Source organism: Lepidochelys kempii, chromosome 16, assembly GCF_965140265.1.
Source record: "Lepidochelys kempii isolate rLepKem1 chromosome 16, rLepKem1.hap2, whole genome shotgun sequence".
Taxonomy (NCBI): Eukaryota; Metazoa; Chordata; order Testudines; family Cheloniidae; genus Lepidochelys; species Lepidochelys kempii.
The window spans coordinates 18,697,539-18,721,237 of NC_133271.1; the positions used below are offsets into that span (position 1 = coordinate 18,697,539).

The window sequence follows — 23,699 nt, forward strand, 5'->3', positions numbered from 1 at the left end:
TTTAAAAAAAAAAAAAAAAAAAAAAAAAGACATGGATGTGCACACCCGTAGGTGCCTCTAGCAATTCATAAGCATTTCCAGTGCCAGTATAATTGCACTCATTCTGGACAAGTGTTCTGCTCCACTTCAAAACATTTCAGAGCTAGTGTAGATGGGTCACATAGCTGTAGACAGTCCTCCCACTTTCACCCAGCAAGGTTTTGCTTTTTAAATTTAGAGAGAAATTATATTTCAGATTTTATAAATAGAGAGAGAGCGTGTTTAATGTCTGAGTAACAGTGAAAAAGGAAACTTGAAAGTGGGAGCTGTTGAGTGGAAGTGAGGCATGCTCCGCAGCGCAGTGCGGCCTGTTAACTACAGTCTAATCTACAGCAAGCCATGAAGCCTTCTGACATGTATATCTACATGCATCTCCAAGTGCTAGCCTCTTCTCTTTTACAGTACTGAGTTCGGCATAGTTTGATTTTAAGGACCTTCTCCTGACTTGTACTGAAGAGACAAGTTGACATGCCCCTCTACATAGCTCTTACTTTCATAAGCATAAAACGCAGAGATCATTTAATGGCCCACTTTCCCCCCAGGGAAACTGCCGATCAAAGTAGAGTCGTTTACCATACGGACTTGTCAAAATTTTCAAGGACAAAACCATCTTCCTCTGGAAAGTTCAACTCATACGTTTCTGGGTTGTAGTTCTTGAAGTGCTGTATGTGTAGCTTGATTCCTGCCACTGGTTAGCAGGGATAACATTTTTAAAAGCACTTACAGCCATTTTCAGAAGTAACTTAGGTACTTTGAAAGTCAACAGGATGTAGGTTCCTAGGTAACTTCTGAAAACTTTATCTTAACATCCCTTTGGGAAAGGGTAGGAGGAGAGAGGGAGCAAGACCAAAGATCTGTCCTCCTGTTAGAATATTTTTACTTTGTAATGTGATCAGATACTACATGAAGGACACAAAAAAAATCTAGATAGAGGTTTATAATGGCATGAAATCCAGTTTCATCTAACTTTCATTTCAGATGTTTCTCCTTGGAATAGAGGTTGGGGATCTGTGTCCTTTTGCTCCCCTCTTCTGCCCCTCTCCCCACCCCCAGTCTAAGCAAGATCCTTAGATTTTTCCCCATTTAGGTCTAGTAGCATTTTTGACCCATTAAGGAAGCAGTAACACTTCTTTACCTGCAAAGGCAAGTCTGTCATTCCAAACACAACCTTGTTAATACCGCACTGTGTTTGCAGTTGGAATGGGTGCCTTTTTCTCTCTAATGCCAAAGCCAAAATTTATTACCTTCAGGACTCAAGTCCCAGTGTGTGTCTCAAATGGAAAGTACATTAACTTCTTTTTATTAATTAACAAATTATCAGAAATCTATTGACTAATCAAGCAACGGGTGCATGGGGAGTGGGTGAGTAGCGGAGGGAGATGCGAGTTATTTTCGGTGCAAGAGGATTTCAATCCACTGATCTGCATAAATCAATAGAACAAATCCCAGGTGTACAAATAGCTAAGGATCGTGGGCTTGAGTGTAACTAAGTCAGTAGAAATGAGCATAGTAATATTGAGACGCCATTTTCCTCTTTCAGATGAATTTCTGTATGCATAAGAAAATATACTAAATCTCTGGCACAAAATTTCACAGGCCTTCAGTCACTTTTCACATGCAAGATGAGATATCAAAGAAATGATGAAATCTCAGAATACATTTAATTCACATGGATGTTTTACAGGGCAACCAATGTAGTTAATGCTGTAAAAAGATGGTCTTTTAAACATATTCAACGTGTTACTCCTGGACAAGCTGTTCTGTCTTGGGGGCTGACTTTAAGCCTGTTCAGTCATTGCAAAGCATATGCACCCTTTCAGATGCCTTTTAAAGGCCAATTGTAGAGGGGTGATTTTTCATTTCTTTAGGAATCTGCATTGTGTTGGTCATGAAATATTAAAACCGAGAGAGAACCTCTGGAAGCTACTAAGGATTTGGTAGGCTATTTAGATGTTTGTGTATATTGAGGAGTGGGAAAAAGGTAATCAGATTCCTCAGAAATTTGCCTCAGGATCTAGTAGTTAGTGCCAGGCTCAAATTATTGGCTGTTAGTGTGAAGTTTTTTGTCAGGGCTATCGGACTAAAATTGCTTCAGTCTGAGTTTTCTGAACTAGCTGGTCTTTGTAATTCCCTGTGAAACTGACTGAATATCATGCCCACCAGTCTCCAGAATTGAAAATCAGTTTGGAATACTTGAAGTACTATAACATTATGCATGTATCTGTTGCAGACTGTTCAGTGGTCTGCATAAGCAGGTTAACAAGTACATCTATATTTAAACAAAATTAGAAGCCTTTTTTTCTGATCAGCTGTACCTTTTACTAAATTAGGAGCTTCGAGTGCCTTTATTATTCTTCCCTTGTAAATTTGTCCAAGCAGCTAGCAGGGAAATAGGAGAAGAGCGTCTAGTGGGTAGGTTGGCTGAAAGAGAGCAATGCAGTTGCCAGCAGGTGGAAGTAGGGAGGAGAGGGAAGCAGCCACGTTAGCTCTGTATAGTTGAAAAGACATTTAAACCCGCTGAAGAAGTAATCTGGTCCCTTCGTACCCTTTTAGCAGTCTACCAGCATTAAAGGCTGTGGGCAATTGTTTGTCCTTGCAAATTCACCCATCTCAAACTTTAAAATTAATCTTCATGTTAATGGAAAACAAATAGTTCACCAAAGAAGAACTTAGGCCATTCAGGGTCATTTGACTACCGAAGCCATCAACTGAGTTCTGCCTCCTGGAAGATAAAAACCTCAGGCCCTGTTTAGCCAGTGAGGCTGCAAGAGCACAACTGCAGCTGCAAGTTATACTGCAGCTTGTCATGTCAAGAAATCCTGGCTCTTCCTGCCAAAATGGCTAAGAATTTTTAGTTCTTCTTCAGGTATTTGTCACTGTGGATCCCAATGTAGATGTGTACATGTGAGTTTGGAATCTTTGGAACAGCTGTGTCCATCAGCCACGTATGCACCCTGTGCCTCCTTGTGCTCCCCTGTCAGGGAGCCTAACAGGCAGAGCAGTCCCTGCCCTCTTCTCAGTCCCTTCTTACCACCCATGGTAGTAAGGCGGAAGCTAGCAAGGGTCTGACCTGCTTCAGCATTCGTCTGAGCTTCAAAAAACTGCTGTGAAAACTGTTCCTCACTTGTGTTAGATTAGTTATTGATTTTACCATTTAGTTGGACCTTTCCGAGTTTGGGGGGGGGGGGGAGGAGGGAGTGGTAAGAGAGAAGAGACTGTAGGGGGAGACCCACTCTACAGCAAAGCAAGGTCGTGCAACCATTGGAAATGGAAACTCTAAGCCCTCAGGGTTTAAACCCTGCCCTTCAGGCAACAGTCTGTTGCCCCCAATAGGCAAGCATAACTGATGTCTCTTCTGCCTCAGGGAAGGACACATCACTGATAAATGCTCCGTTCGCTCCTCCTCCTCCTGTACCAAAAATCAAGGGATGTAAGGCTCAAACTGCACCTCCTGGAGCAATCCATGAAGGTGGCCTCAGACCTCAGAGAGATCTCATCCAAGGTAGAACCAAGGAGCATTTCTTCAGCAAATGCCTCAGCAGCAAGGTTCACTTCTGGTTCCAGTGAAGAGAGGAGATCAAAAAGAACCGTGTCAGCACCAGGCGCGCGTGCCCCCACAGGCACCTCCTTGGCGTCATAGATAGGGCAGACATCCTCGGCACCGACCCCAGGACAGAGAGACCCCAAACACTGCGTCATAGGCTGAGTGCAGCACCTGCAGTGGATGTGCCACCCACAGTCTGGCCAGTACCAGTCCAATCCGCCACCGTTGTACTCTTGGTGCTCCTGGAGCCCGCCAGTCTGTTGCTTCATCCCAAAGACAGTAGCTCAGTATATCGTACTATTAAGAGCTCCCCACTGTCTGTCAAGGATCAGTCTACCAGACCTCAAGCAACATCCTCGACTTGTTTCCAAAATGTGCCAGAATGTATATAGGCAAGGCGGCTAGTTGAAGCAATGCACTCTTGTTTGTAAAGCACTATGCATTGGACTTGGCTGATAGAGCCAATGCCAGATTCAGGAGAACAGTATTCAGATTCCTGGTTGACTGATGAACCTGGCACTCCTCCATCCTGAAGAGGATACTGCTTGCCAGTCACTTCCTGTGGGAGCCATACTGACGTACTAGAAGAAGAGAGAATGATCACTTTCCCTACATTAACTGTGGTTCTTCGAGATGTTGTAATTAGCGTGGATCCTATGACTTGCCCTCCATCTCTGCTTTTGGAGTCCTCCACTAACATGGGCTACGAATTGTGGGGGAACAGAGGGAGGGTCGTGGCTACTCCAACCTTTATCATCCCTCACGGGAGCATGAATAGGCACAGGATGCATGCAGGGCCCCAAGAGACATGGCTGTTCAAAAGGTTCTAAACTTGTGTGCGAAAGGTGCATTTGCACCTACAGTGGGCTCCACAGTGACTACAACGTCTCAAAGAATCAATTACTCTAGGTCACGTAACCATTCTTTTCAAGGCATGAAATCTAGATGGTAAACTTGTGTCACCATGAGTGACTGTTTCCAGTGACCACAATTTCTGATTTGAAGGATTGACTTCCACTTAGTCCAATGCAAGATGGTGCAAAAAAGTCACACACCAGCTGGTCAACGCTGGAGATGACAGTAGTTATGTTTGTCTTGTTGTCAGTGGAGAATGAGACAATGAAGTGGCTACTAGTGCAGTTTATTCGAACAGGAATTAGGACAAGCTCAGTTTCTCTCCATAGACTATCATTTTGGATATAACATTCATTATGTGCTTTTTGGGAAAGTGCTTCTTTTTGTCTCTTATGAGCTTCACGAGTATCCTTCATCTCTCTAGATACCTCTAGCTTATTTGGAAACAATGGGGCCAAGACCTTTCGATTTGGCAACTCATCTTATGGAGAACAGAAACCTACAGGCACTTTCAGTTCTGGAGGCGGGACCGTGGCCGCTCAAGGCTTTGGGTTCTCTAGTCCAACCAAAGCAGGTATTGTATTAACAAACCCGCTATAAACACCCACACTTACTTGTAAGATATTGAGTAGTGTGTTCCAGTGGTCAAAGATCTATACCCAGTGTATGGAAGATCATATGCATGAGTATTGCCTCTGCATGATACTCCACCATATGGTAGCATCTATCTCCTTCAAAAAAACAGGTCCCAGCAAGTGGAAATTCAGATGTGAGATTCAAAACTTAATGATTTAGAACCTGAACTGCACAAAAACACTGAGTAGACTTTATCTTCACAGGGTTCATTGCCGAAACTGCCATTCCGTTTGTAGGGAAGTGAGATGTGAGTGTTCATGCCAGGCTTATATAGCTCACTGATAGTGTAACATGCAATGTGATTTATAGAACTTATTTTGAACTGGGTGTTTTTGCCTGTTGATGATCCCAAATTCCTTCTTGTGTAACCCGTTGTGTCATAAACTCATCATGGCCTTGTATGCACCAGAGTCTTTGGTGGGACTTTCCCCAAAATGTCCAAGCCAGGAAAGCTTCAGATCTACTTTTTTAAAATCAGTCTGACCTTGCTGTTACACATGTGGCACTTTTTCATCTGTAATTAGTCTGTAGTGAACACTGAAATACATGGTCCTTCATGCTGTTCTGTTGACTATTACGTTCTTGGAAATCTTGCCTAATCCTTTTTCCTATTCTATGGTAATTTGCCTGCTGCAAACAATGGGAGTAATGGTGACTGTGATATGAAGTCTGTTTCAACCAAACAAGGTGTTTGCCTTGATAATTACCAAACAAAAGTAGAAAACCAAAGGGTTAGACAAAACAAGGGTTCTTTCCTGTAACCTTAGAATACTCCTCCAGTTGGCACCCTTGCAACTTGTAGTTTCCTGGGAAAAAGGCTATACAAAGGTTGGCGCCATAGAATTCAGAGAATGATGCTCCAACGTACCTCTTACAGAAATGGTACTTCACGGGATAGTATTTTAACATGGCAGCCGTGGCTTTGCTTTCAGGTAAGTGAGGTAGCTAATACTGTCAGTTGATGCTTCTAATCCCAGTAACAATATCCGGTGTTTTTCCTAAATACTACTTTGAGTGTGATAGTGTAGCAAGCATTCTGCCTGTCAGGCTAGTCTTGTGTCTTTCATCTTGGGTGTTGGAAATAGGTAGTTTCAGTGAATGATTCTCCTCTCTCCTTCCTTATTGAAGGAAAGGAGAGAGTTCTCTAATTCCTGTTTCAAAATAAATCTTGAGATAGGATTTCCTGACAGGTTGTTGCAGAAGGCGATTTATTGATGTGGAACCTCCTTGAAGTCCTTTCCCCATCCAACGCTAGGTGTTAGACACCATAAAAAATAGTCAGTAGTTTTCTTTCCTATTTAGTGTGGGATGAAGAAGGGGCATGACTTGCTACAGAACTTTCTTTTTCTTGGTTTGCCGTTTGTATATTGCATCGCCTTCTCATTTTTATGTCCATTAACACACAGTATACAAGAGAGTCCAGTCCAGAACTAAGCTCCAAGGAGCTAGGTAAAGACCTGTGTCTCTAGAAGGAAAGAAAGTAACCGGATATCTGATCTGTGTTTCAATAATTCAGCCCCAGCTTTTATTTTTTCTAGACCTTTGTGTTTACAACCAGACAGTATCCATTATCTTGGCCTGGACTGGAATTTCACCCAGGGTATTAAAATGCATGGTGTTATTCCAAACCTCCGCCTTAATCAAACAAACCAGCATGTGCCCTTTGAGATCCATGTAGTCAGTTCTAAACAGGCAAACAGTATCAACAGAGTGAATGTAGAGTAGAAAAATCCTAATAAAAGGTTTTTATTAGATTGTGTAGAAGGAGGAGGTTAAGACACTGAATGGGAACTTGAGGCCTAGTTTAATTCTTGGCTCTGCCACTGATTTCTTGCACGACCATGAACAAGGCACTTAATCCCCATGATTTAGTTCCCCATCTCTAATTGTGGGTTAAAAAAATCTCCTTCCTTCATTAGTCCTTTAAAGGTAAATTTACTGTTTGAGGTGCTCAGATGCTATGGTGGGTAGCGTATAAGAACATAGGTAGAGAAGAGCAAATCTTACCCATTGCATAGAGATTTCTTCCATTGTTTTTAAGGATCTGTGTGCAGCACAACAATATTGTTGATCCAACAGGCTTGTGTATAAGCTATCTTTCATATCAGATACGTAGCTATGGTGAAATAGCTTCTATTGCATTTTGTTGGGGGTGTTGTCAGTAGAACCAACCTATGCAGGGAATTTTTCACCCTGGTTTTTTGCACAGGAGTTCCTTCAGACCTTAATTTATCTAATTTCTGGTGATTAGGTTTGTAAAACTGTCTGCAGAAGCTAAGCTCATGAGATCATTGATGAAGGATGCATGCGCATTGTTTAAATAAATGAAAAGCATCAGTCTATAATTTATTGCCACATGTATTTTTAATTGCCAGTATAACCCAGTTAACATGAATACTTGCTAACTTGCAATTAAAGCATCTAGTTTATATAAAGCAGGTAGACTGTTTTGATTCCTTCACACACCATACAGGCATGAATATATGTTAGTGGGCTTTGTACACTGCATATATATCCTTGTGTACCTACAGAACCCTATTAAACTGAAAATTATGCTCTCTAAAATGTAATTCTGGGAATCGAGCTCAAGCAACCCAAACTGCACTTGCCCACTGGATAGTCTCTGTTTCTTTGGGCTGGTTTTGGAAGGCGTTCACGAGCTTTCCTACCCATGCCTTTTGTAATAAAATGTGCTGCACTTTGGAAGCTTTGTCACAGCTGTAAGCTCCATAGATAATGCTGTGACCATGTACAGGAATGTCAGCCCTCATTCTAGAATCTGTCTCCTTGGAAATCTAACTGTTTTTCTTTTTTTCTCTGTTATTGTTTACTTGATGTTCTTGTCCCTTTTTTGCCTCTGTTTTGCTCAGGTGGCTTCGGTGCTGCTCCAGTGTTTGGCAGCCCTCCCACTTTCGGGGGGTCCCCTGGGTTTGGAGGGGTGCCAGCATTCGGTTCAGCCCCAGCCTTTACAAGCCCTCTGGGCTCGACGGGAGGCAAAGTGTTCGGCGAGGGTACAGCCGCAGCCAACGCCGGAGGATTTGGGTAAGCTAAAGAGGGTCTAGGGATTGGGAAATCAGTGTTCTTACTCGGTGTGAAACTCTTTTATGCTTCATTCTGTATCCAATAGATTCTGCAAATAAAGAAGGGTCTAGGGATCTAGGGTTGATCGCTGAGCAACGGGCTTCCTCATTAGAAAAGCCCACCTGAAAAGAAAACCACAAAAACCAGTAGTTTATGATTCCAACCATGCTGGCCCTAGTGAAAGTAACAGGTTCTCATTTTAATTTGGAAACTGTCAAATTGAATCCTAGAATACTGAAGTGGGAAAGACCTAGGCCATCTATCCCATGTATCTGAGTGCCGGTTTGTTTCCTATTTGCACTTTTGTTAGTGTGCATTCCAGTCTAGTTCTAAATGTACCAAGCAAGGGGGCTTGTTTCTTTTCCCTGTGGAATGATAAATATGTTTAATCTCTAGAATCATCCCCACTTTTGGGATGGGATAGAGATTTTGAGAGGAGTTCAGTATGATCGCTCATCCCTGCACAGTAATATTTGGTCAATTCCAGAGATGGAGTACTGATGGTTACCTGTTTTTTTCTTCATCTTTGATCACTTACATGGCACTGAAATCTTATCTCGCAGCAGATAGCACTTTCTTTATTCCCTGTGCCACCTAGCAAGTACATGGCTTCATACCTTGTGAAGCAGCAAATGATCCACCCCACACTTTAGAGTTGCTGGTAGATACTTAGCTTTCAAGGCTACCCTTTCCTGTACGTACACATCCCATAATAATCAGTCTCAATCATTTTCTGCAAAGAAGTCTTGGCGAACTGTGTTGCAAGATCCAGTGGAAAAAAACACCAAGCCTTCCAATGAAGTGAGCTATAGCTCACCAAAGCTTATGTTCAAATAAATTTATTAGTTTCTAAGGTGCCACAAGTACTCCTTTTCTATTTTCAGGAATGTAGCTATTCGCATCTCAGTGAGAGTTCTTGTTTAAGGAAGTGAAGACTTGGGAAGCAAGCACTTCAATGACTTGCACTCAGTTTTCTTCACAACCTTAGAAGTTAGAGACTTAAGCAGCTTTGAAAATCTTATTCCAAGAGATTTGGTGTCCCTATTTTTTTTTTTTTAAAAAAAAGGAACTGGGTGTCCAAATTCCTTAGGAAGCATTGAAATCCCTCCCTTGAAGTCTGTAAACCATGGTTTGAGGACTTCAATACCTCAGGCATAGGTGAGGTTTTTTGCAGGAGTGAGTGGGTGAGATTCTGTGGCCTGAGTAGTGCAGAAGGTCAGACTAGATGATCATAATGGTCCCTTCTGACCTTAGTATCTATGAATTGGCTTAAATCAGTTGTGCCCAAACTTTTCCTGTCAACTCCCTCTTCCACCACAATAGTGGAATCTGTCCACACTGCCCCTCTTCCCCGCCCCCCCCCATCACAACACGGGGGTGGGAGGGACAGAGACAGGTTGAGAAGCTGAAATCCAGGTAGTCATTTTCCCAAGGTGTTGGAGGTAGGATTAGTACTCAGCTCCTTTCAGTCTTGTGCTCAGCCCATTAGACAGTGTTGCAAACTCAGTCATGTGGTTAGTTGCATCATTTCTCAACAGTTTATGTTGGTTTGAGGAAGTGCAGCAAAAAGCAGTTTCTGTTTCTTGATACCTGCAAAGTTCCTTATCAAATCTAAAGACAACTTGGGATGGGGATGGTCCTTCACTGTCACCACTTTAATGTCAACTCCCTCCAAATTCTCAATATCACAGTGACACACCATGAGAAAATCCTTGAGAATCTGGGAGAGGAGTTTGGTCAAAACCAGACTGATAGGTTAAGGTGTTAACAGGTGGCATCTCCAGCTCTAGAAATGGAACTTACACCATTAAAATAAAGTCAATGGCAATGACTTGTAATTTTTCTAGTTTTTTGTATTCTTTCCTCTCTTAGTCTCTTTCAACAGCCTGTAGTAGCCAGTGAAAGATTGAGGCAGTTAAACCACAGGTTTCTTTGCTGCTAATTTTACATCCTGTTCCTTTGATAGCTAGTAGAGATGGTTTATTTGATAGAGGCACAGAGCCTGTGGAGACAGAACAGTCATAAAAACCTTGTCAACCACTGGCCCTTCCTCCCACTCTTTAAAAAATACTAAGAAAAGCAATATAGCCCAGGCTTCATTTACAATCAAGAGCCAAGGCCATCTGCAACTAGCCACATCAAGAATCTTGTTCGGGGCCGTAAGTGGCTAGCAGGCTTAAGTGTTGAAAGGCAAAGTCACTGAAATGCCTGTCTGAATCTCACACCATATATGGAAACTACCTGCATAGACAACTCTCTCTTAAACAAAGAGAGCAAGGCAGAGAGGATTACTTTTCTTTATCAAGAGAATTGCATGAAGCACTTCTGCAAGGGCTGTCTCTTTTCGAGATGTATGTTTTTATGCTTCCAAGAACGTTCCCTTGATCTGAATGGATGGAGAAGTAGATTAATTCACTGTCAGTTCAGACTGAGCGTCACAAATGAATGGAGCTTGCTGGGCTCAGCCTACTGCCTACTTGACATTTTATCAACATCAGGAAACAAGCACGCTGTTTAACTTGACTAGCGTCCCTGGCTGCATTACTCAGTACTGAGGTGCATTGTCAGAGCTTTGTGATGAGAAACTTGGATAGCTCATGCCCACTCTATTCCCAGTTCCAGATACTATATCAGTGATATAAGCCCATTGTTTTCAAGCATAAATATAGCATACAAAATTGTGAGAGGGTGTTGGTGCCAGTGAGAACCATGCTAGACAGAATTATCATGGCATTTCATTGATGTGATGCTGCTGGTGGTGGGTTATTTTTAAAAAGGAAATATTTGCCTGTACAATGCTTGGTTGGATGGGTGAGTGGGGAAGGGTAGATCTGGTTTCTCTCTATAAAGCTACATTTGAGTATCATTTTTCATACAGACTGTGTCCCCAAAAGCTATCAAGTTAATAATACAAAGAGGTAAATAAATTAAGTGTTCCAGTAGGTAAAGTGAGAGAGAAGTGTCAAAGGCAAGGAGAGGTTCAGGAAGGAAGCAAGATGAGGCATATTTCAAAAGAGATAGGGAGGAAAAAGGGAATAAGGCTGGAGAAGGCTTTATGGGAGGGCTGCATTGTTCACTGAATAAGGCACTGGCCTGGGAAACAAGAGACTGGGTTCAAAATCCTGGCTGTCATACCCCTTGCTATGTGACCTTGGGCAAATCTCACAACCTCTCTGTCTCTGTTTTCCCCCTCTGTAAGGTACAGTAACGATGCAGCACTTTTGAGCTGGATGGATAAAAAGTGGTGGTGGGGGGGGTGTAATTTATCATATTCCCCATGATGGCAGGAGTTGGGATTTCGTGGCATGAAAATGCACCACTGTTGCTTGTCGTGTGCTAAGATGAACTTTTTCTCCATGTGCTCACTTCTTGTTCCCTCTGAAGGGCAGGTGGGCAGAGGGGTAGCTGTAGTACTGTGCAAGATTCTTAATAAAACCAAGAAATAAGCATCTCTCAGTGGGTGGGTACATAGTAAAAAAGATTCTGTGGGCTTCAGGGGGAGCTGCTTTAAGGGGGTGGGGACAGACACATGGTCTTCCTTTATTGAGTGATGAAATATTTCTGTGGTTTTTTTCCTCTTTGAATTGCAGTTTTGGTGGCACCAGTAACAATACTGCGTCATTTGGCACCCTAGCAAATCAAAATGCTCCCACATTCGGGTCGCTGTCCCAACAGACGGCTGGCTTCGGCACACAAAGCAGTGGATTCTCTGGCTTTGGGTCAAGTGGAGGAGGTATGAGGAGCTGAAATGTCCTTGTCAGAGAGTGAAGCGGGAGAGACCTAGCATATTCCTGTGCCTGTCCTCCTCAGAACTCAGCTGTGACGCTTGCTCCGTTTGTTTGTTGTTGACCAGTTGGGGTTTACGAAACTGGGAGTGGGAGGAGAATTGAGAGGTGTATTTTCCCCTTTCTGATTACAGTAAATGCATGTTTCAGTTTCCTATTGGGCTTTACCCCAAATTTGAGAGAGCAGAGGCTAAACAGGCATCAGGTGGATCTCTGCCCAGAAATCTTAAATGGCAGAATCCAAGAGAACACAGCCAGCCTTGAGGGTCCTGAGCCCCACCACCTGGCGCTGAAGCCGAAGCCTGAGCAATGTAGCTTTATAGGGGCCCCTGGGGCCTCAGGCAATTGCCCTGCTTGCAACCCCCTAATGCCAACCCTGACTTTTATATGCAGAAAAACAGTTGTTGTGACACAGGTGGGGCGTGGAGTTTTTAGCATGTTGGGGGGAGGGGGGTGGCTCAGAAGGAAAAAGGTTGAGAACCCCTGTTCTAAGTGACTATGGGAGGGTGACCGTACTGTGTCTTGCATGCATTCCTTATGCCTTTAACAATAATCCTTCTTTAATCTTGCACTTCTCTCAGGCTTTGGCTTTGGATCATCTAACTCGTAAGTACCCATCACTGCCTTATATCTGATTTTCATTAAACATATAGAAAAAACTAGAATAGAAATGCTAGACGATGTGTGAAAGGAAGCTTTGGAAAGCACACTAAAATGCTAATCCCAGTTGAAATTTTAAGCAGGAAAGGAGGTTTCTTATTTCATTCACTCTCGTTTCTCCTTTTAGTAGTAGAATACACAGCTCAGTATCTAGATGGCAAATTTCTTGATCGTGTCCTTTCCTGTGTAGTTAACTGAAAATTCTATTTTACAGGGGATTCTGCAGTACTTTTTTTCTCGATTGCAAAGTGCGTAGTAGGGATAGGTAAATATTTATCCCCATAGTAGAAATGGAAATATGATGCAGAATACCAGATCATATTCCTGATCTAAATGAGGCTTTATTGTCTAGTGGTTCGAGTACTCCTGGATGGCAAGACTCCTATTTCTATTCCCCACTCTGCCACTGAGTTGCTGGGTTGCCTTAAGCAAGTCATTTAAACTTTGTGCTTCTGTTTCCCCATCAGTAGAATAAACATAAGCCAGTTAACAGGTATGTTGAGACAGTGTTGTTAAAGCTCTCTCAGATCCTCAGTTGAAAGGTGCAGGAAGTGCCAATGCATTCTATTAAAAAGCTTCCAGTGGCACATTGACTGGTATGGAGGTTCTTGGAAGCTTTAGAAATTTTCTGGATTGATTTAGATGAAGAGGGACCCTAGCTTTCACTGTTGTGTTGTGCTGCTGTTTCACAGATCCACTTCTGGGTTCAGTGGTTGGAGAAGCTGAGAGGGGATGTTCAGGAGCCCCTTCCACCAATTCTGTGGTCAGCCAATTTAGAGCTGCTCCGTTTGTGGATCCTCTTCATGATCAAGCATCAGATCAGCTTTCCTTTGAAATACCAGTTCTGCTTCCTTTTTTAAAAACACTTAATGCTTATTTTTATGAAATAATTGTTCTTGCTCTTTAATAAACTGTTTTATCTGCTTCACTGTGGTTTGTGTGGAAGAATTTTTCAGCATGTATCCAGAAAAAACAAGCTTGCATTATACCAGCTCCATGTGGATTGGATATAGATGCTGTTAAAGGATGGCTCTTGCCCAGCCCACTTATGTAAGAGAGAAGATGAGGTATTGGCCAAATGCAGTCCTTGGTCTAAACCAGTGCAGCTTTCATTGAAGTCAATGGAAGTCCGTCTTTTTTTTGTGACCGGGCTAGTATATTTGACCCGTCAAATGACAGATGTGCATGCTCACCTCACTGAAATTCCAAGAATCATGGGTCCAGTCTGAGCCTGGTGGGGAAGTAGAAAGTGAGTTTAGATGAAAAATTGGGAGAGTACAGCACGAATACTGTTAGCTGTCATGCTCAGTAAAGTGGTGGGGAGCAAGGGCTTTCTTTTCTTCATTTTTTGCAAAGCCTACTATAAAAATTATCACAATTGAATACAATGTATAGGAAAGACTTCTGGCCTTTGTATTTAAAGTATGACATCCATCTAGAAGCACTAATGCTTTTCATCTTATGGCTTTGGGCATCGGATCTTCCTGTCAGCTACACTTTTACCAGCCTCTGTGAGATACTTTTCTTAGTGGCACTCTGCTCCAGTCAATAACATTTCTGAATTTGTCTTGTATGTGTTTACTTGAAAATATTTAGCAAATGTTTTTAAAGCATGCCTCAAAGGCATCCAGAAAAACATTTTCTCTCTGTTTTAATACGTCTGACCTCCATGAAACCCCCAAGTGATGTAATGGATTTTCTCTGCATTGTGAAAGATGCATTTGAAGTAGCAGCTTGATATTAGTTTGATGTGTTGTACAGTACTTTGTCCTGTTACTGTCATTGATTCTAATAGGACGCTTAGGAATATGGAATGTAGCAATGTTTCAGATTAAAAGCTTTCTAATCTTAAATAAATAGATGTGCAACTGTGTGACAAGAAAATGTCATCTTGGGTTTTGGGTGACATCTGGGAGCAGAGTTGCTTGTTGAAATAGCAGCTGTGTATACACATGCAGCAAGGAAGTTTTAGGTTAGATATGAGGGAAAACTTTCTAACTATAAGTATAGCTAAGTACTGGAATAGGCTTCTAAGGGAGTTGTAGAATCGACTTCATTGAAGGTTTTTAAGAACTGTTTAGACAAACGCCTGTCAGGGATGGACCATCTACACCTGGTCCATCCTTCAGCACAAGGAGTTGGACTGATGACCTCTCAAGGTCCCTTCCAGCCAGACATTTCTTTTGTTCTGTGGCTGGTGTTGACTTTATTTTTACTGCATCCAGTTTACAGTTCTGTAGTTAAGGCAGTATCTCATATCAGCAGTCCCCTGAAAAGCCCTATTTTCAGTGGTTCGTAAGTCCAATTGATGTGCAGTCCTAGCAGTTGACTCTGCTCCCATCCCAGCTGTGGAAGGTGGCCCTCGTGTGTCTCTACAGTGACACCTATTTGTCAACTAGCAGTGACATTGAGTAAGTTCAGTTTAAAGGGACAGTCTTAAAAATGCAGGGTTTGTAATTTAATGTGTATAAGAGAGAGGGGAAGCTTTTGTTTGATGTGGACAGGCTTTTATGAAGCTGTAAGCACTCCATCTCCACACACTTCCTGCATTTCACAACCCACTCAAGGTGAAGTAGCACTGTTTTAGCCCCTCTAGTACTAATGCAAAACCCTGTAGGGACAGTCTCCAGGAATTTTGTTGGAGAAAACTGATGCTGAAGTTCCAAACTAATAAGGAGATGGGGTACATATCAGAGAGCTTAGAGCATGGCATCCTTGTATAGTGTGCTCCTTGACTACACCCAATCTCACCGAGCCTAATTGCACTGCTGCCGTCCCTGTGGTTTCCTTCATACTTATAAATAGAAGCTGGTTTGGCCCAAGCGGTTGACCTTAAATTCTTTGCATTAATCCTCCATCGCTGTGGCATGTGACACCTCCTAGCAAGGCTGTATCAGCTGTGCTCCCCCAGATAGCTAACAAATCGCTAGAAGAAGATTGGCTTGGTAAGAATGTGAGGCTGGCATGTTAAGCCATTTAGAATTCCTTTTTTAGGAGGATGGGAGCAGTTGGGGGTCGTCCCTGCCCTCTCAGTACCTGTTTAGCTCCTTTCCCAGTGAAAGTGGAATGGCAAAAGGATTGCTTCAGGCGTCAATTAAAAGAAAACACTTGTGGTTTTATCCTGACTGCAGCAACCCCACGATTTTAGTGATCCTCTGCTGGAGCGAAATGGGTGGCACCCAACACCTGAGGGTGTGTAGACCTCCAGTTTAGCTATGTAAGAAGCAAATTAGCATAGAGAAGGCTGTGATTGATCCTTGGCTTGCATTTTTATTGGATGGCTTGAGGGCTTGGCAACTGTATATGGAGCCGTTCACTTATAGCTCAGTGCACTTCAAATCCAACCCAGGCTGGTAGTCGCCGAAAGTCATTACCATCTGACAGCTGTTAGGTAGCCTGTCTGTGAGCTGATGGCTTCCGTCCAATTTCTAGTGGGCAGGTGTTCACATCAGAGAATAAAGTTACTATTCCAGTTGGCACCCTTGTTGGCAGTCATACCAACGACGCCAATGACTTAATGGCACTTGAACTTCCCTAGTTCTATTGCCTCAGATTGGCTAATCCTTAAATAGCCATTAAGCTCAGGAGAGCAAGTCACCCAAGGGATGCCTTGAAGGTGACGTGGAAAGGGAGATAAACGGTGGATGTACTTTTGTTTTTTATGATGGAGAAAGGAGGTCTGAAAAGTCTTTTGTCAAAGGTGTTTTTTTTGCTTTTGTTTTTTTACCTTAGATATTCCAGTCTGTTTTTCTTGTGCAGTATTCTGTATCCTAGGCAGAGGGGTCCCAAGGGTATCTGTGAATGGTACTCAGTTGTCTGCACAGCCAGTGACAACATGGGTTGTAAGCTGAAAAATAGGACCATGCCTCCTTGGTAAGATGCAGTGATGTGAAATAGACTTTTCCTATCAGTATATTTGAAGAGGGTGTCTAGTCAGGCTGGGGAGAAACCAGACTGGGTATTCCTTTTCTGAGGTCTGTAACAGAGGGGGAAAATCTTCCTTTTTTTGAAGGATGCTCTTGTTATATCATAAAGATGCAGAAAAGGCTCCAACAAAATTATTTTCATTTCACTTTTAAGTGCAGTATTGCATAATGTGTGCTATCCCATTCCTACTCTAGTTTGCTTAAAATACTAATTTCCTGCCTACGATAAAGTGCTTCTGGATACATCTCTGGATAGTCAAGATCAGAGGAACTTTGGGCACCTATCAGGTATGAGATGAGGGGGGAATATTGAACCATCTGTTTTTTGCTGAGGGAGTCGAACTTACCAGGAAACTGGCCTGTAGTTTTAAATGCAAAAGCTGCTTCTCTGGTCACGACAGTGGGTGAGGGAGAGCCTGTGACAGGTTTACATGCCTTGGGATGCAAGTTGCTGTTTGGCTTTTCTTAGGTGTTCCAGTTGCTCCTTTCCTTGGTACACAGGAAGCCCTGTTGTTTCTGGAGTTCAGCAGGAACCAGTCTCATCTGGCTGCTTCCAGCAACTGCTGGGAGAAGGTGTGACATTGCTCCAACTGCCCACTTTCGTGTGAGCCATTCCACTACTTTATAAATAGAAACCCATACAGAGAAGGGCCTTGACCAGAGATTCCCAGCATTGTTTTCAAACCTTGGAGGGATTTGTGAGGCCTAAAGCAAGAGGAGATTTCTAGACCAAGTCACACTTGAGTGCCTGGTGTGTGTGTGTGTGGGGGGGGTGTCCTATAGTGCTGCTGGTTGTGTTTCTGGTGAGCTGTAGCCTGAGATTTTGGCCCCACTCCCCTCATACTACATAGCAACACCTGATGGATCCTGAGTGTTACCTCCGCTCCCTATCTGTTCCCAAGTGCATTGATCTCACATATATTCCCAGGATGGGGATTTCTTAAGGAGATATATTGCTGATCGCTGTGCCAAGCTGATTCATACCTTCCTTCTCTAGTGAAGTCACAGGCTGCCAGTCTCCTCCTCCTCTCCCCCTCCCTCCACTCTCACATCCTCAAGTGGGTGTCAGAAGGCTCCAACCTATGACCCACTTACAGATATGCCCTTGAACCAAAGTTGCAACAATACTGTGTTTATAACTGGCTTCAGCTGGCATTAAGTGTTTCCCAGGAGAGTGTCACTAAAGTCTCAACCCTTGGAGAGGGGGGCTCTGACACTTCCTTCCAGATGCACCTTCCTAAAACTGCAGGTACCAGGAGGAGTTCACCCATGGCAAATATTCTGAATTCATGACTTTGTGGAAGCTAGTTCTTAAACAGTCGGCCAAGGAGACAGGAGGGAAACACCAGATGGAGGAGTGGGTGTGAGAAGAGTGTTGGATGGGTGGAGATGTCTTACTGCCCCACTTTGCTAATAGGAGAAACCTGGGATGGTCTAGCTTTAAGGTAACTCTTAAACATCAGTTAAGCCTGTGATGACACTGCAGGCACCACCAATGGCAGCAGGGATATGCCAGCGTTGAGGGGACCTTTCTAGGGTAGGTCATGACATATGGAGCTGGGAAATTTTGCTGTAGATATCAACGAGGCTGTGATTTCACCCCGAGCGTTCCAGGTTTGACCCACCACACCACGCTCTAATTCTAGCTATCACAACGATCCGTCAGCCACCATTGAGTGACATACTAGCCTAGACCCCAGGCGAAGGCCAAGTAACCAGGTCAGCTGGAAAAAGTAGCTTATTGCTGCTGTGTCTATTCCTGTTTTCCAATTCACGTGCCATCTCCTCTAAAGCTCCATTTCACCTGAGGGAGTCCCTGGGTCCAAGCATCTGGCCCTCCAGCTGCACAGCCTGTACTAAACCCTGGAGAGCTCAGATGCTACAGTCACAGGTGTAGTCTATGTGAACAAGCGAGTGGGGGGTGACCACATGGATGAGATTCCCTCCATCTCAGACTTTTGCCATTCACACTTGGTAGAAGAAACCAGCTGCTTTCAGGAGCTGGTGCTCTGCCCTACTTTGTTTTTCTCAGCCCTTGCTAACGTATTTTATCCTAAGCCAGGCAGCTGGAGAGAGTCAACCAGTATGTCAGGGAGGGCAGTGCCAGGGAAGACAGGAGAGGAATACTGAATTAGAACCTTAAGAAATAACTTTGTTCTGCTCTTGTAGCTGTAAGGCCAGGTTTTCAACAGCTCAGTACTCAATGTGTTTTTTGAAAATCAGTCCCTGAGTGTGGATGCTGAAGCATCTTTGAAAACTTGCCCGGGGTGTCCTCATGGACTCAGATTTGGATACCAAATAGTATTCACAGCAATGTAGGAAAAGATTGAGATCTTGCTTCTGGGTGAGCTCAGGCCCTGTGCACTATTTTATTTGGAGTTTTGTTTTTTGATTTTAGTTCTCAAGGAGATAAGGGACCGATAACCCTCCTGGAGCCAGGCCTAGCAAATTCCATAAAGACATGGTGTGAACTTCCACAAACAGGTCAGTCAGTGTGTCTCAGGTCAGTGGGCCTGCCCTGCATTTCTAATACCAGATCCCAATCACCTCTAGGTTAACCTCTTATTCCAGTCTTAGACATCTACCTAGCTCTGCCAACACACTTAATTACTGACTGTATTCTATCCTGCCTTCCATTCCAGTCCTGGGTCACTTCCACTATCAGCCCCTCCAACTCCTTTCTAATCATGAGCAAAGGCCAGTTTGCATTTAGGTTCCCAGAAGGCTGATTAAACCTCTTCACCATTCAGGCGATGGTTGTATAATGCCTCCTGTTTGAAGTTAGTGCCCCGAGCCTTCTGCTGACAGTAAGTGGCTGATGTCTGAGAAGATGATACACACATCCATCCATGCTTGGTGCCAGCGTCGGGTCTGTTGTTTTTCCTGAGCTCCAAATAGTTCCTGAATGAAAACTAAAGCCCTTCAGCAAAGAGGAATCTTTTGATTGGGCAGCACTGCTAATTGCGGAAGCTAAATAACAAGACCACTTACAACTACATTCCTCTGCCTGCAGAATCTGAGCAAGAGAGGGGATGCTAGGCATGGGACAGGTAGGAAAGCCACCAAGTGTTAGAGGAGGGGTGAACCACCTACCTTCCTTGGTTATACCTACCACATGCACATCGACTCTAGCTGCCGAGCCAAAACCACAGAGCAGTGCTGCAAAGATTTAACGTAGGCCACTTCTCAAAAGACAGTCCCTCTTTTTGCAGGCTCCACTGCTTAACAACGACCACGGTGGTATGCACTCCTTCAATGGTAAGTCAGAGATGGCTGTTGGGCTTCCAGTAGTGACAGCAATGGCTGGACGGAGATGCCCTTTAATTGGCTGCAGAGCTTGGGGGTGAATAGATGTCAAGTTGAGCCCCCAGCTGGAAGGGGGGCCAGCAGCAGCTCAGAATTTATAGACCAAAATCTGTGATTCAGCAGCAAAAGGGCCCCCCTTCCCCAGCAGTGCAGCTTGGTCAGAGGCGTGTTTAACCTCCCGGGGGGATGCTGATCTCTAGCCCCTGCACAGGGGTATGTTCAGCATGTTTTGGGGGGGAGTGAGAGAGGATGGGGGGCCTTTGGGAAGCTCTCGTAGAGACTGTCCTGTAAATGTCTCCCTTGGTATCGCAGGGTTATTGATGCCTCCCTGGCTGACTCGCTCCCATGTCGAATGAGGAGGGGAGAGGCACCAGCAGACCCCTCTATCACTGCCACGGGGATCCTGCCCCATGACTCCCCTCTCCTGGGAGAGGCTTTTCTGTCTGTCTCAGCTAGACCTAGGGCTGTCTCCTTTTTTAATTAAAGCAAACTGTCGGCTCCCGCACTGAGGACTCGAGATGACTACATTACCATGGAAAGGGAACAACTGCGACCTCCCAAGGAGCAGAGAAGCTGAGGATGCCGGGATTAGCCTGATAGTGTTCTCCTAAGGCAAATCCCACCAGAGCGCACGCTCTCTCTCTCTCTCTCTCTCTCTGGTTTTATTTGCAGGTGGAGGGAGGTTTGGGCTTCCAAGTATTTTGGCTGCAAATGAGCCTGAAACCTCCAAAATCAAAGAATAAACCCCGGGTTGGTTTTTGAGGGGAGGGGCCTGAATTACCCCAAAACTATAATTTGCTTGAGGTTCAGATCTGACTCTTGAGTGACCTGGACAGCATTCAGACTGTGCCATAATCCAAGACCTGGGGAGAGGTGTGGGGGCTTTTCAGTTTTTTCATTTTTTGTTTTTTTTAGTATTGTTGTGGGAAGCCAAAGGGCTCAAGTTATTATTTCCCCATAAAAAACTGGCTCTGTTATAAAGGTGACGCACCGAGGTTTAGCATGGGAGAGTCCGGTGGGAAAATTAGAACAGTTATTTGTGCCACTTTTTTTAGTTAAGTGCACAGAACACACAGCACTCCGAATTAAAGATGTTTCTGGATTCAGCAAACCATCTCTGTACTTTACGGAAAAGCGTTTGTTTTAAAATGTAACAACATTGGGGAGTACAAGCAACATCTGCAGCTGCTGCATGTCAGAGGTCACCACAGTGCAAGACGGCAAAAGACAAAGCCCAGCCTGTGACAGCAGATGGAAGTCCACTGAAAATGGTTCTGAGCAGCACCGTGGAGATAAATAGGAGACTTCTGCTAACAACTGAAGAGTAATAAAATCTGACGCATTATTCCACTTAAAAAAGAGGCCATGAAATTACGAACCAAAGTGGTGAAGCCTCTGTGGAACAGAAACTAGGCTCACCAGCTTCAACGCCCGCCGCCCCCATGGGTTGCGGAGAGGGGAAGTGTCTGTTTAAGAGTGGAGGCACTGCACAGAGAGCCTATGGTCAGTTCAGTTTATGGTGCGGGAGTCTGGCCACATGGCCAATCCCCATGCCATCTTCTGTAACCAGTGACTGGACTGTAATTCTACTTTCCCTGACAGCGTGTCTGGCCACGTGAACAGGAGCAAGAGCTGCTCTGGCCTGGAGTACTGTTGTTACTGGTGACCTCGAAGGGAAATAAGTGTTTGGTGAGAGCAGGAACCTATGAGTTGGATGAAGCTGCTATGTATTCCTCCAGCACCAGCCAGGGCTCTAAAATGCTTGAAGGACCTGCCGACTCCTGACATCAGTTGCTAAAGGTGACCCTGCAGCCTTTGATGTAAATGACACGTCCAGCCTTGCTATTGTCATTCCTTTTCACATCTGGTGCTCATGCTGGCCTCACTGACTTGCATTTTCATTTAGCCCAGTGGCAGAGGAATCCTGGCATAGAGCTTTGCCTCCTTTTTCACATGACTTCTAGTCACACACCCCTACCACCTGACCCCGACTACTTCTATAACCAGAAGATCTTGGCTGATCTTGGTGGGGACCTGATTGATTTTTTTTTTTTTTTTTGAGTTTTCTGCTGGGTTTCTCAACCTTGGCAATGAAAAAAGTGTTGCACCTTTTTTTAAGATGCAGGGGGGGATTAGGGGTTCAGCAATGAATGCAACAGCTTCCGTTGCTGCTCCTTCTCTCGGATTCTCGTAGGGAAATATCTGGACTCTGCTGTGCATACAGCAAGTGACTGGAGCCTTTCACCCACTTGAGTGCGTAGCCCCAAACAGCTGTGAATAGACTGGTACTTTCTGTCGTCCTCCCCTGCCCTCCCCCTGCAAAGAAAAGAAAAGAAGAAAAACCCCAGGACATCTAAATTTAACCTGCTATCAACATGTAAGGCTGGAGAGTTTCCACTGTGGAAATGAATCCCACTTGGAAACCTGTCTTCTCTTCTGTTCAGTCTCCATCCCTGCAAATTCCTTTCTCTAAGCCACAGCCTACAAAATGCTTTATCCCCCATCTCCTCTCCAGCCGCATACTCATATGCATCCTCATGTTCATGTTATGCGTTTACCTATATGCTTGTTCAGTGTCATGCCACTCGCACTCAGTCACGGGTACATGTCTATACAACCAATAGCTTCCTGTACACAAATAGATGGTGCATACCTTGCACACAGCCTTGTAATAGTGTGAGAGATGCTCTGGCCCTCAAATAGTTGGCTGCAGCATACAGACAGTATAAAGGCCCTTGCTGTACTGATTGCTAAAGGAGACCAGGGAGAGAAGCAGGATGTTTGAGGATAGAGGGTTTAGAACTGAAGGCCTTTTCTCTTTGTCCTGGTGCCACGTGTGTCTGCTGCCATTTTGGTTAGCACTAGGCACCCCTAGATCTAATGGCAAGGGTCTCTCCAGTTTGAGTTAGTCAGGCTTGGTAGCTGGGGGCCTTAATAGACTCTCAACGGCTGTGGGTTGAACACAGAAGGGGGCTGCTGTGGTAATGCGGTCTACGAATTTACCATAGTCCTAAGCTCAACTGCGGAAAAGTGGGCAGAGGTTCATGAATGGTCACAATGAACTCTCTATAACACTGATTAAGGAAAGCTGTGAGGAGACAGACCGAATTAATATAAACAGAAAGCGTTAACTGATACTACCCAAGGACTGTTACGATTATGACCGGTAAACAAGCAGAGCAGAAATCAAGCATCCAAAATTGGTGTTTTGGAAATCAGGCCTAACTGGTGGACAAAATAAGGAGCATGTGTGCACCCAGATCTGCAAGCAGAAGCAGTCCCTTTGTGCCCTGTGTCTTGGGCATGTGCTGGGCAAGCCACCGACCTGCCTTGCTGCAGTTACAGAAAGACAGCATGCACGAGAGCAGGTGCCCTTGATCTGCCAGGAAATAGCCAGCACTGCAGGGTGAAACCTCTTGCACATGAAACCTCTTGCACAGGTCAGGTTAGGCCTTTCTCAGACTCCTTGCTGAGACGTCCCTGCCTGGCCTCGCACCTTTGGCAGCAGTGAGTGCTGAGACACCAGTGGTTCTGCAAAAGGGGAAGTGACCATCCAAAACTAGATGCAAAGACGTATTTCCTGAGGGGGGTGGGGAACCCGCATTGCCGCTAGCTGAATGTCAAGAGGAAGTTGCAAGCTGAGACCTAAGTAATGCCACGAGGTCCTATTGCCTGCAGCTGTTGGCCTAAAGCCCAGGTCCCTGCCTTCTCCTTGGACACTTTCCTGTTGGATTAGATGCTTCCTTTCTTCTTGAAAAGTAACATGAATCTGAACAATGGCAGGAGCTGGGCAGGAGGGGGGGAGGTTGAGGTTATTCCTATAGACCAGTGGTTCTAAAATTATATCCTGAGCCCTACAAAGGTCTA

The 23,699-nt window shown here is 44.3% G+C and overlaps 2 protein-coding genes across 10 annotated transcripts in view; both read left to right on the forward strand.

Annotated features, from left to right (window-relative positions):
* The window catches only part of NUP214 (nucleoporin 214), a 77,513-nt gene extending 63,985 nt beyond the window's left edge, over positions 1 to 13,528 (forward strand). For 8 of the 9 annotated variants that reach the window (XM_073314482.1, XM_073314481.1, XM_073314485.1 and 5 more), the window contains 5 exons: positions 4,863 to 5,012; positions 7,945 to 8,116; positions 11,746 to 11,888; positions 12,522 to 12,546; positions 13,293 to 13,528. In XM_073314482.1, coding sequence (XP_073170583.1) covers positions 4,863 to 5,012; positions 7,945 to 8,116; positions 11,746 to 11,888; positions 12,522 to 12,546; positions 13,293 to 13,326 — 524 coding nt within the window. In that variant the 3' untranslated portion in view covers positions 13,327 to 13,528. The remainder of the gene's footprint in view (positions 1 to 4,862; positions 5,013 to 7,944; positions 8,117 to 11,745; positions 11,889 to 12,521; positions 12,547 to 13,292) is intronic. The other variant, XM_073314484.1, reaches the window with a different exon arrangement.
* A 3,811-nt stretch (positions 13,529 to 17,339) lies between these two features.
* PLPP7 (phospholipid phosphatase 7 (inactive)) overlaps positions 17,340 to 23,699 on the forward strand; it is an 80,325-nt gene continuing 73,965 nt past the window's right edge. The window contains exon 1 of the mRNA XM_073314740.1: positions 17,340 to 19,010. The gene's annotated coding sequence lies outside the window, so the exon portion shown is untranslated. The remainder of the gene's footprint in view (positions 19,011 to 23,699) is intronic.